General features: G+C 34.9%; 1 protein-coding gene across 1 annotated transcript in view; it reads left to right on the forward strand.

Annotated features, from left to right (window-relative positions):
- The window catches only part of ATM (ATM serine/threonine kinase), a 79,736-nt gene that overhangs the window by 36,054 nt on the left and 30,231 nt on the right, over window positions 1–13,451 (forward strand). Inside the window, 13 exon segments of the mRNA XM_035898507.1 lie at window positions 556–730; window positions 1,017–1,181; window positions 1,444–1,576; window positions 3,561–3,656; window positions 5,019–5,190; window positions 5,609–5,750; window positions 6,387–6,563; window positions 6,947–7,118; window positions 10,257–10,344; window positions 10,697–10,852; window positions 11,760–11,868; window positions 12,631–12,719; window positions 12,815–12,917. Coding sequence (XP_035754400.1) covers window positions 556–730; window positions 1,017–1,181; window positions 1,444–1,576; window positions 3,561–3,656; window positions 5,019–5,190; window positions 5,609–5,750; window positions 6,387–6,563; window positions 6,947–7,118; window positions 10,257–10,344; window positions 10,697–10,852; window positions 11,760–11,868; window positions 12,631–12,719; window positions 12,815–12,917 — 1,777 coding nt within the window.

A 13,451-nucleotide genomic window follows, 5' to 3' on the forward strand; every position in this document is an offset into this window, starting at 1 on the left:
CTTCATCCAAGAAATGTGTCAGAATTCAGCTAAACAAAACCCTGAGAACCTGGTCTGACTTTGAAGCTGACCCTGCTTCAGGCAGGAATCTGGACTAGATAATCTCCAGGTGTCCTTTGTAACCTAATTTTTTTTTTTTTTTTTTTTTTTTTTTTTGTTTTTTTTTAACTAATGGTTATGGAACACAGAGGAGGGTTCAGAGAACATGTTTTCCACTTTGTTCTGTTTCTGTCAACATTGTTCTGGCAAATAATAATCTAAAAGACTTTTTGGGTTGTTTTTTTTTTCCTTTTTGGAATATATTTTTAAGTTTTTTACTCTGTTTTTTAAAATGATCAGTCAAATTTGTTTTATTTCTCCCACATCTCCTGAATTAAATCCTTAGAGCTGATTGAGTTGATAATTTTAAAATTTAGAATCAGTTCCTCCTATAGGATTATATAGTTGGTTTATATTTCCCTTTTGCCCTATTCTGCCCTGTTGTATAATAGGTTAATACTTCAGACAATGACAATTTGTATTTCTTTAATTTCACTTTTTTGTTTCCTGTGACAGACCTGTTATTATCAGAGATATATCCATGCGCAGCTTTTCACTCTGCTGTGATCTTCTTCATCATGTTTGCCACACAGCAGTAATGTGTTGCAATGATGCTCTAGAGAGCCACCTTCGTGTTATTGTAGGAACCCTAATACCTCTTGCCATGGACCAGCCTGAGATTCAGGAACAGGTAGTTTTGAGTTGCTGCTTATTCCTTATCTGTTATCTATGCTTTTTAGTTCATGTTCACTGTCATCTATACTCATGTTTAATTCAATTTAGAATGTATCTGTGATTTCCCCAAGCCTCTAAACATTTTATGATTTTTAACAGTGTAAATAAATTATCTTACTGTTTTTATAGCGTTCTCAGTTTAATGGAACTTGGAGGAATACAAACTTTATAACCTGAATGAGAAATATGGCTCAGAAATGTTTTCCTGTCTTTTTTGTTTTTCATTTACTTATTATGTTCAGGTCCTAGGCTTGTTGAAGTATCTGGTGATAGATAATAAGGATAATGAAAATCTGTACCAAGCAATCAAATGCTTAGATCCTTTTCCTGAATATCCTGCTTTTAAAGATTTGAGAGCAACTCAAGAGAAGATAAAATACAGTAAAGGGCCATATTCTCTTTTGGAGGTAATTACATTTTAAAATACTTCTCATGGCATAGTATTTTTTGTAATGCAAACTTTCAAAAGAAAAAGAAATTTTCTAGCTATAGGTATAGTTGAGAAAAATTTAAATTAGGCATGGATTTTTTTTGTTGCCAGTTTCAGACACTGAGATATTTGTAGGTCTCCATTCTTATTTTGTATCTATTAACACCTATATCATGGACTCTTTACCTGAGGCCTTATTTGTCTGCTATATGTGCTTAATACAAAATGTTGTTTTGCAGGAAATTAATCACTTTCTCTCAGTTGGTGTTTGTGATTCACTGCCCTTAACACGACTTGAAGGACTGTACAATTTGCGCAAACAATTGGAACAATACAAAGATCAGATGAAGGATCTCCTGAAAAATTTCCAGGGTACTGTCATCCGATTATGTATTTTATTTCTTTTGTATCTGGTTTAGGTGTGTAGCGCTGTAACCCTATTCTAATTTGACATTAAATGCTTTATTTTGTGTCTTGGTTTTTGTATGTTTAACAACGTAACATTATAATTCCACATGCAGAGTAGAATGACATTTATTATTCATGCAAAACCTGAAGTCTCTTTAGCAGACAATATTATAAATATTGTATGAGGTGTTATATGGCAGAAAGGATAAAATGCCCTTCCAGCTTTTGGCAGTGGGGCACTAATGATTGTGAATGACCAGGATAACATATAATATGAGTATATTGCTTTATGGCTGCTTAGTGAGTTTTCTTGTATATGAATCTCTCTACTCTTTTAAGTGTAATGAAGCTAGATTTTATTAAAGGCATCGTATGTTAGAAAGTAAAGCTCACAGAAGTTTTAAAATGGTAGGATTTAGTTTAGTTGAACCTTCCCACATCCCAGTATTCTGTTTCAGCCCTCAGTTCAGACCCAGTTCCTTCCTGTTTTGGTTTTCAGATGCTTGTGCCAGACCATTTCAATTTTCTCCTCTACCTCAAGTCTTCATCAACTTGTGTGCATGACAGGAAGATAAAAAGAGCTGATGTAATTCACTGTAAATAAGGGCAAAGTAAAATTTGGGGAATAGTAGTCTGTCATAAGGCCATGGTGTAAGTGCATTATGTCCCCACATCTTGAATATAATTTACAGTTTCAGTCTTGAAATTTTGCTTGAGAAGAGAGATAGTAAAAGCACAACAAGCTTGTGTGGAACAACTTCCATCAGAGGAGAGCCTTGTGAGCCTGGACTGAATAGGAATACAGAGAGGTGTATGAGCTGGTGAATGGTATGATGAAGCTGAGTAGGGAGCATTTATCACTTCTATCACAGTACAAGAGCAGATTATATTATCTGGCAGCAATTATACAAGAGAATCCACTTTTCTTTTTTCAAACAAAATACATGCAGCATGGAACTTACTGCCACTTGTTATGGAGATCAGAAGCATAATGGACCTTAAAAGGAATTCTGTTGGGAGGTGGGCTAGCAGGCTTGATGGGCCTGTTGCCTTGATTTTGCCTTATACTAGAAGTCTGTTAAGCACTTACAAATAATCTTGTTATTATTTTAGGTATTAAAAAGAAGTAAAAACCCAGTTATTGATAAAGGTTATCAAACTGTATGCTAGAAGATAACATTTAAGAAATAACTACTGCATTTTGGCCACATGTGTATTCATTTTTATAAAAATGTCAGCAAACATAGAGCCCAATTCCAGGTTTCCATTCCAGTCAGCAGGGCAGCAGGATTTTTTTTAAAGAAAATACTGCTTTTATTTTTTCTATATTGGCAAATCATCACATTTTTTCGTAGACCTTGTTCCTGGAAATAGCCAAACCATTTTGTCTGGAATGTTTATTTTAAAAGACCTCAGACAGGCAGCAAATATGTAAGGAAATACCCATCTCAAGAGTTTATAATTTGGCAAAGTCAATTAGGCAACTGAAAACTAAACAAATTCTGTGAAATTCTTGGCAGAAAGCCTTATTTTGGATATTCCTTGGATTTGGATTTAGAACAGAATGATGTTATTAGCTTAAGTGCTGTCAGTGGAGTTACACAGTATGACTTCACTGTTTCAAATAACATTCTTACACTAACTTATGCTAGTATTTCATGTATTTAATTATCATTTCTACATCAAAACACTGGAAATAACAGCATTTGTGTATTCTAGTTTTGGGGTTTTTTTGGCATAGTCAAACATGTAGAAATTTTTTCAAGACACAAATAAGAAAAATGAGTGATTTTTTTAATGTACTGTTTAATACCAACTTGCTTCAACATTAATAATACACATTGACATTTGTGGATGAAAGATACTACAGCAGTGTTTTCTTCTAATATGTTCACATGACAAATGCACATTGACATTTTGGGGGTTTATTTTTCTTTCTGAATGATAGAAAAGCCGGAAGATTCTGTAGTAGTGAAATTGGTGGTGAGCTTACTGCAGCTGTCCAAGATGGCAGTTAACCATCCAGGTGAAAAAGCAGTGCTGGGTAAGTTCATGAGTCCCACAGGCATCCTAGGGCTGTCATTGCAAACCCCAGACTGAAACTGGCCATTGTCAATGTTACTTCCCGCTGCTATTTTGCATTTGCTGCTAGAGGTAGCCATCAGGAATGTTAAAATGGATGATATGTCTTCTTTTCAGTCACTGTATTTTACAGCTTTGACTAATAACTTACATTGTCATCAGTTTAGACCCTGGTCTCTTTTATACTTAATAAAGAGCATCTGCTGTTATATGGATCACTTTACTAGGTTGAAAAATAGTAAGAAAAATTGAAGAGAACTTACCTGAAAATTTGAAAGGCATGTCTTAGTGGAAATTAAAATAGTTTTTAGCCATCTTAAAGCCTCTTCAGTATTACTAAAATTATTCTCACCATTTACATTGAGCACCTTATTAATGTTTGATCCAAAGCACCATAGTTGAAACTGAAATCCCCTCTTCCCCAAATGGGGAGTACCTCCATGAAGGTGATATTTACTGAAATTAGATGTCTAAACTAGACAGAAACACGAGTAATGAGGAAATTTGCCTTAATAGATTTTTTGTCTAAAAGACTAATAACTGATAATTACAAATGCTGAGCAACTGAAGCTTGTATTGACTTCAGTATGATACATTCTTCAGTACCTCTGCAAGATGTAAATTTCAGCCTTTTCTGCATTGTGTTTTCTTAGGTGATTTGCTAAATTCAGTTCAAAACACAACCTGTATATTTTGAAGTTAAAACAATGTTTTAGAAAATGGAAACATTGCCAAGACACATGCAGAATATGAAAGAAAGAGCAGGGAAGTAGATTTTGGTTTCTTTGTGATGAACATTAACATCCCTTTTTAAAAACTATTTTCAAGGCCAATTTTCTTTTGTTTTTCTTACATGTAGTCATGTTTTTTTATAAATTTTTTTTTGTCTTGAAAGCAAATGAGGAACACATTGATACATCATTTTCTGTAAAATGTACAGGATACTGTTTGTATTTATCGTACCCTTAGGGAATGAAAATGAGAGTCTATTATTGGCTGTGATTCTGACCTTTTGCACTTACCTGTTTCTGACACAAACAGAAATAAAATCCATACCTGATTTGAACTGCAAAATCCAGAGTGATAGGCACTGCTAGAAAATTGAGTTAGGAAGCGTAACCGTATTATTTATGAGTCTTAGTCTGCAAAATTTCTGTACATGTAATTTTAATCATAAGGCTCCTCAAGTGACTATTTATAAATGTTTGCAGCTTTTTACCCTATAATAACCTCAGTTCTAAAAATAGTTTATATTACTTGCAGCTTCTTAGGGTGAGACCTTGTTTTAGTGTGTGTAAGACTATAAAATTACCTGCATTTGCAGAGGCTGTTGGAAGTTGCTTGGGAGAAATAGGTCCCATGGATTTCTCCACCATAGCTCTTCACCATGCTGAAAATGCACGGGATTCTAAAGCAGTGGACTTACTTGAAGACAGAAAACATCAGTGGGTCTTCATAATGTTAACTCAAATAAATACTGCTTTAACAGATAATTGGTGAGTATACTTACTTGTTTATTTATTTCTAAGTTTAGTAGGAGCCATTAGGTTGTATGTTGTTCAAATCATCTCAGAGTAACACATTGTTATTAACACCTGTTAATGTCCAACCACGTGCTTCTTCAAGGTTCAGATTACTTATCCAGTCAGGTTTAGATGTTTCCTAGAAATTCTCTAGTTGGGCTCGAGCCAGAGAGTGTCTTCTGTGCTGTAGAGGATAGCAGTGCTGTGGAGTAAATGCTGAGGCTTTGCTTTATAACAAAATATGCAATGGCATATGCTAGTCCAAAATTTTCTGGCTTGATGCAGACATTGTTAGCTTATGGAATTATCTGTCTTGTATGTTTATAAAGGTGATTTTGAAAATAAAATATCTGAATGTATATGTTACGTATTGTATATGTTATTCTTTCAGTATTGATGTTAGAGCTGCTGCTGTTTCCTGTTTGAAAAACATATTAGCCACCAAGTCTGGCAGTGAATTTTGGGAAGTTTATAAAAATAAAGCTGATCCCATGTTAATCTATCTACAGCCTTTCAGAATGTCTAGGAAAAAGGTACTTCTTCTGATATACCTTATTTATATGGCATATGGGGTAGAGAAAACATAAACAAAATATTTTAAAAAAAAATTTGAAAATATTTTTGAGATAGGCTTTGATAAATGCAAAATTTGGACTTTTCACCAGTATGCAAATGTGATTGCTTTTGTACGTCTGTTTCTCCTTTCTGTTTCAACAGTTGTGGCTTCTTCACATAAGAAATTGCCAATTTGACATTAGAAAGCTGTGTACTTTCATTACTAGACAATTTTTGATTACCTACTCAGTAATCTAATACATTCTTTCTCAGGATTCCAGTATCATCTGATGCAAAAACTTAGTGGAAAATAGGTCAGAAAAAAAAGGTGCATAATTAACCATAAATCAGATATTTCCTAATTTTCACACTTTTGATTTTTAACCTACATGTGATGTCTAATGTGGCCTTGTTGATGTTAGCAGTAAAATTTTATTTTTAATACTTTCAAATTTCCTTGGAAAACTTTACATTTACATGAACAAAATTGATATTGTCAATCAATTAAAGCACAGTTAATATTTAATATGTTTTAATCTGTGCAGATTGCAGTACGTTTTTTTTAACTGCCAGAGAAGTTGTTTATATTTGCAAGATATATTTTTTCCTTCTAGTTTTTTGTAGTACCTGCTAATGAAACAGAGGCTTCCTTAGAAACTTTGGATGACACAAACCTGTGGATTCCTCTGGGAGAAAGTCATGAGACCTGGATCAAGCGCCTAACTAGTTCAATACTGGACAGTGGAGGTGTGCAAAATGAAGTTCTCCAGTTAATGAAGCCACTATGTGAGGTAAGCTAAATTATACATATGTATGTATGTGCACTGTGATGCACAAAAATATATGATTACTCATCTTGATAGCAAATACTAATTTCTGCTATTAAGTTACTACCTTTTCTTAACAGTAATTCACAACCTTTTTAGTCAGATATTGCAGACACCCATAAAATACAGTCTTGAAATACAAGATTTGAAAGATAATTGTGAACATTGATGAACTTTATATGACTACTTTAACAGAATACCTATTGAGTGGTTAATGTTTTTCATATTACACATTCTTTCTCAAGCATTACATGTTTGTTTGAGTAGTTGTCAGTTTGGTTATAGCCTGAGAAGGAAAGGCTTTTCATTCTTTTTCTTAGAAGCTGCTGTGCATGTTTGTTTTCTAGGTGAAAACAGACTTGTGTCAAACTTTGCTTCCATACCTGATTCATGATATCCTTCTTCTTGACTCAGCTGAATCTTGGAGAAATCTTTTGTCAGTTCATATCCAGAAGTTTTTTACAGCCTGTTGCAGATTTGCATCATCTAGTAGATCTACACCTCCGAATTCTGATTCAGGTAATGATGCGCACTTGTAGGCAGAAAGAATTTTAGAAGCTTCTGTCCAGTTGTTTGATCTTTTTCAGTGGAGATACCAGTAATTTTGAAGCTGTTCGTTGGCAGTACCCAAGTGGTTTCTTCTGTATGGCTTCTTTCCTTATTCACAGCTGGATAATGTTTATTACTTGCTGAATATAGATGTGATCCAATGTTGTGTACTGCAAGACTGAGTCTTGGACTGTCTGTTAAAATGACTAATTGGCAGTCAAATTCCTCTCTTCCTCAAACAAGAGTGATTAAAGGCAGTTTTCACCTGGATTTTCCCCTTGGAAAAAAGACTAACCCTTGCTTTAGCTCCTGCCTAATGTTGGTAATGGTCTCCCTATACATTCAAAAGACCTGTTCCATTGCAACTGAGTATGAGTAATGCAGTAAGTTCCATTGAGAACAAAGCACCTTACAATCAAGTTGGCGGGAGTCCTTTCCAATTAGATTGTGGTTGAAGTTAGCAGAAATCTGTGTAAAATGTAAGATCTTTGTTATTAGGCTATGGGAATGGTACATGCACTTATTTTCAGGACCCAAAATAATGTATTTCTTTTATTTGTGCGTGTTCCCTACTTAACACAAATACAGTAACTTCAGGTTAATATTTTTTTGTGCAGTAGTTACTCTGCTATATCTTCCAACTCCCTTCTTCAGTGACAAATCACCAAAGGGATGAGTCTGTACAATGTCTTGCAGTCTCTTTACAGGCAAGTCATGCAAGCTTCAGGTTTCCAGAGAGGTAGAAGAACCCTTAGTATTGTAGTTTGTACTAAGAGTAGTGTAAATAAGCCTGATGATACTAGGTTTATTTTAAGGTACTTTTTATAGACTCTAACTAGCCTGGCCAGAAAGACTAGAGCAGTATACTTTCACATTTTGAAGTCAGGTAACAAGCTGTTCCCACAGTCCAGATATTTTTATTAATGTCCCACATTGTAAGATAGAAAAAGATTAATGGTTTTCTGTTTCCTTCCTGTAAGCAGCCAGGGAAACTACTGCACAAATTTAGATGTACAGATGATTTCAGATGTACAGAGTAATCAAAAATGTTCTGTAAAAAATATGAAGGGTTTTTTCTGTTTTATAAACTTGCAGGTAGTTCAGTGACACCAATGAGCAAATGATAGAGGCCTCTTCAAACATTGTGATTCTATGGAAGGGATCTCACTGAGGCAATAAGAGCAAAATAGAGAACATGTAAAAGCTTTAAATTGAGTTCTTCAGATGAAAAACTGTCCTGGTCCCCAAAAATTTACTTGAAGTAGCACACAACTTATTGTCTGTGTAGTTGTTTACAGATAAATTGGAGGTGCACTAACCAACAGAGTGAAGATATGTTAATTCCAAAGTTGGAATGATAGAACATCAGTAGTATTCAAAACAAAAATTTTAAGCATCTGGTGACTACCAGTTTCTTCAGAGAGAAACTCTTACCCTATCAAAACAAGGAGGAAAATCTTCCTAGAAGACCTAGACAAATTTAATTCAAATCCATCAGGCTTCAAACTGTGCCAAAGACCAAGCAGTTATACATGAGAGAGTTGAGTGCTTCTGAACAAGACTCTTCCTGTTGATCCATTTTGACATGCAAGTTCTAGGAATTGGCTGTTAATCTTGGCAATTTAAAGCGTAAGCATTGTGAACATCATGCCAATCACTGCTCTGCCTGGGAAACCAAACCTAATTGTAAGTTGCCAACTGCTTGACAAGAGTCAGACCCACTAAATTAAAAATTAAGAGCATTTTGGACTTAGTGTGTGTCAGTCTGGCCAGAATCATATGTCAATTAAATCTATTATTTTGCAGAAGAGATGTAATTGTTTTGTCGAATGAATCTTTAAAAATACCCGTTCAGTTATTTCTCCTTAGAATTTAAACTTTGTATCTGATGCCATGAAAAAACAGACACCATTTTCATTTTCTGTCTGTAAGCTTCTTACTAACAAGTGAGTATGAACACCATACTGACAGCATATAGTTACTGTTACAGTCATTTGGTCTGTTGTTCAACAAATCCTGAAGAATAACTTTTTTTTCCCATTTTTCTTGGCCAGTGCCTTTTCCTTCCCCTGACTCGTTAATATTTTCTGGTACCCAGATATAATTAATTCAAAAACTTCCAAGTATTCATCTGATCAAATTACAAAAGAGGAAGTAGTGATCTCTTTGGGGCATTGACTGTCCAGTGCTAACAGAATGGACCCTGCCTGTGAGACACTATGTCTACATTTGCAAGCAGTGTGGCATATGGGGGTGTATCCAGAGAGCAAAACATCATGGTGTGTTAGGAACTGAGAGCAGTTGTGCCCACTGTATGTCTTTTGAAAATTAAGCATATGGAAGGTGACTTATAAAGGAGTTGGTGTTCCTTCTATAAGGTCTTAGGTAGCAGTGGAAAGTAAGCATCGTTCATTTCTGTTTGTTGGAACATATAAAATGCCCAAACACTTCTTTTTTTATGTGGCTTTTGCTTTCTTTAGGGGAAATTTCTAGTTCTGCATTTTACTGTAGCATAGTAGTAACCAAACCTTTGCTTATGCTTTCCCTGTTTCTTGCTTCTTGTAATTTATAAATTAAAAGTGTCCAGAAAAATGAAAATATTATTAACCCAATGACCAGAACACAGTCTGTAGCCATCTGATTTTTTTTAAATCCAGAAGCAAGGCATGGAAATATAAATTCTTTAAAAGTATGTGTCTGTGTGTGGGAGATAGTGTTTTTTGTATAAACGTACACACTATAAAATCTACAGTAAAGGTGCTAATAAGTATTTCTGTGACTTTGGAATAATTTTATATGGCTCAGGCCTAAGGGAAAAGGTCTGTTATGGAGTTTTGTGCAGTGATGTTGGATCATCTCTGAATTCTGTAAGAAGAAACAGAACACACAAATTACTAATGCAAAGGTAATTTGATAAAGAAAATTGCTTTATAAACTACTGTTATGTCACCAGTATCATGTAAGGACGGGAAATGCATTTTATGACAAACTTTTAACTAAATTTTGGAAATGCCATCCAAGGAAGTTTTTAGTTATTTTCTTGAGTACAAAATGGATATGTTATAACAAAAGTTCATTATATTCTTTCTTTTGAAATATACATCCCAGAGCAAGAAAACCATAATTTTAGATGTTTGGATAAAGTGTCTCGACGAGCCATGCTTGCTGTTGTTGATTACTTAAGAAGACAAAAGAGGTGAATTATAGCTTTCCAAAATGTTGCTTTCATTTAGTTATGACTGTTCTAAGATCTGTTGACACTGTAGATTAAGGAAGAGGGATGTGATAGAGAACATGTCAGTTAAAAGAATGAAGATTTAGTAGTGACCTTGCATTTGTTACAGATGTGATACAGCTAGCCTTAACAGGTTCTAACTGTGCTGAAGGAGTTTTCTAAAAGTTTTTTGTCTGATAAACTTTTTGTGGTGTGGGTTTTGGGGGGGGCTAGGATAGAATTAGCCTTTGGAAGACTTTATAGTTAGATTGGATTTATTTTGTTTAATATTAGAAGGTCTGTTACAGCAATATTAAAATCTTTATTTAATTAGATCTGTTTCAGGTACAGTTTTTGATGACAGCTTCTGGCTAGATCTGAATTATCTTGAGGTTGCTATAGCAGCACAGTCTTGTGCTGCTCACTTCACAGCCTTGCTCTATACAGAAATCTACGCAGACAAGATAAATATAGACAAGCAGCAAGAAAGGTACAAGACTTGAGGAATGCAGTTTCTTGACATTTTTGTTAAAATGGATCATGTTTTGTGTGTCCCAGTAGTGTTTTGTTATGTGAAAAGTCAACAGAACTTAAAAAAAACTCCTTAGGTGTGTGTATTGACCTGGAAAATATTTCTACCAGTCCTTGAATGTGATCCCAACCTTGTTAGTTTGCTAGCTGTGACACACTCAAAGTAGTGTCATTTTGACTTCTAACCAGGGAAGTTTTCTTAGTAGTGTGTGTTCTGGAGAAACTTCACTAAAACTAATGCTTCTGAATACTAAAATGTATTGAATCTCACTTTGTAAATTGAACACTTCTGAGATTCAGAAGTGAATCAAGGGGAGAAACAAACCACAGAAAGATGACCAGAATTGTGTGGGTAGAGCTGAATGATCCTTGTAGAAGGAGTTTTCTTCTATAATGGACAATTATCTTTGTCTTCTGGTCTAGCAACACCAAAGTATGGAACTAGTTTACTAGCTTCATTTTGGCAACAAGTAACTTGAAGGCAGTGAACGTATGACAAAAGTATGGTTGTAAGCATATATATTATATAGTTGCTTTTACTCATCCCCAGAAGAGAGCATTCTTCCTTCAGGCATTCACAAAAGCAATTTGATTTAATGAAAGAGTAGATATTACAAGGTGGTTTTGGTTTTTTTTTTCTCTGAAAAAACACCTTGATTTTGAAATCCCTTAATGTTGATATTCTCAGTTCATCTGATCATTTTGTCATTCTGGTGGAGAAACATTTTGAATAACCTTGGGATTATGGCAGGCCTGATCTTGCATTTGGTGTTTGTGCCCCTTACTTCTTAAATGTTGTTTTAGTATTTCTTTAGTTCTTCGTATGAAATTTCATTTAACTTTACTGGTTGAAACATTTATTTTAGGTCATCTTTTAAAGCAGCTAAGAGTTTGACATTTGGAGAAGAAAGTCAAAGAACAACTATTACTATTTTAAATGAAAAAAGTAAAGAAGAAACGGGCATAAGTTTACAGGTACATGTGTGTGCTTCATAATCTGAAAGGAAACCTCATATAATTACAGTTAACAGTAGGTTTCATGTGAGCTGAATGCAGATCTAGTTGAACTTCAAAAACTGTATTTGAAAGCTCTTCTCATTCTCTCTTTTCTAATTCAAAGTGAAGTCAAGGGCCTTGCTGGACAAGTTAAATTGAGTATTTCTTCATCTGAAACACTAACTTGTTTCAGGTGAACACAGAACTGACCTCATGGTGGTAACCAGCCAAGAATTTTTCAGTTTGTTTTGTCAGAGATGTTCATTAAAAATCGGCAAGTGGTGTAGCAAGTTGTAATAATCAAAATCAAACTAGTAATATCTCCTGCAAGTTTATTTGGTACATAAAATCTGATTCAGTAGGCTTGTCTAAGTTACTTCTTTCCATAGTTCATTATTCCAGAACTGTGCTTGCATTATCTTTAAAATGCAGTGCTTAGCTGGTATGTCTGATGCTTACTCAGTGCTGCTGCCTTTTGCTTTTCAACCAGTCCACCTAAGGCCCAAAGCTGTTTTTTTAATAACTTAGCAGAGAAGTTAGATGGTCCTGAAGAGTTTTGCTAGACTACAAAAATTTTCTTCTTGTGATGATAGCAGGCTCAGATAGTGTATGAAGGAAAATTAAGCAATGATAACGTGTTACATAGAAGGACTTGTATTTATAAACCTGTATGATATGTATAAAACTCACTTGAACTGGTTCCAAAAGAGGTAATTCTTCATTTTATGACGCATGTTCTAGGACCTTCTCATGGACATATATAGAAGCATTGGAGAACCTGACAGTCTCTATGGCTGTGGTGGAGGAAGAATGTTACAACCATTAGCACGGTATAATTTATTAATGTTCTTATGTTCTTTAAAGTCATTGCTTTCATTTTTTATTAAGGAACTTAAATTTAAAACTCCTTGTTAACTTACAACAGGATAAGAACGTATGAGCATGAAGCAGTATGGGAGAAAGCCCTTGTAACATATGATCTTGAGGCAAGCCTCTCTCCATCTACTCGCCAGGCAGGAATAATAGAGGTAATTTTATTTTATAATAGTAAATTAATGTAGGAATTGATATCCATCGTACTGAGAGTCATTTGTAAACGCAAAATTGTTTTAGGACTAAAAGAGATCTCTCTAGTCATCAAGTCCAGCCCACTGTCATGGGCATCCAAACTGTACAATATAAAACAACTCAGTATTTTTCCTGAAAACATTGTCTTCTAGTCTTCTTGTCACTCACCCATAATCCCTATCTTGGGTAATTAATTTTGTGAAATATTTCGAAATAAATATATTTGTATACAGAATTTGGCCAGCTCCTAAAATGGCAGGATATAAAAAGTAATCACAGAATCACAGAACCGTAAGGGTTGGAAGGGACCTCAGGAGATCATCTAGTCCAACCCCCCTGCTAAAGCAGGCTCACCTAGAGCATGCTACACAGGACTTCATCCAGGCGGGCTTTGAATATCTCCAGAGAAGGAGACTCCACAACCTCCCTGGGCAGCCTGTTCCAGTGCTCTGCCACCCTCAGAGTGAAGAAGTTCTTCCTCATATTCAACTGAA

Source organism: Egretta garzetta, unplaced genomic scaffold, assembly GCF_000687185.1.
Source record: "Egretta garzetta isolate BGI_Z169 unplaced genomic scaffold, ASM68718v1 scaffold217, whole genome shotgun sequence".
NCBI classification, from domain to species: Eukaryota; Metazoa; Chordata; class Aves; order Pelecaniformes; family Ardeidae; genus Egretta; species Egretta garzetta.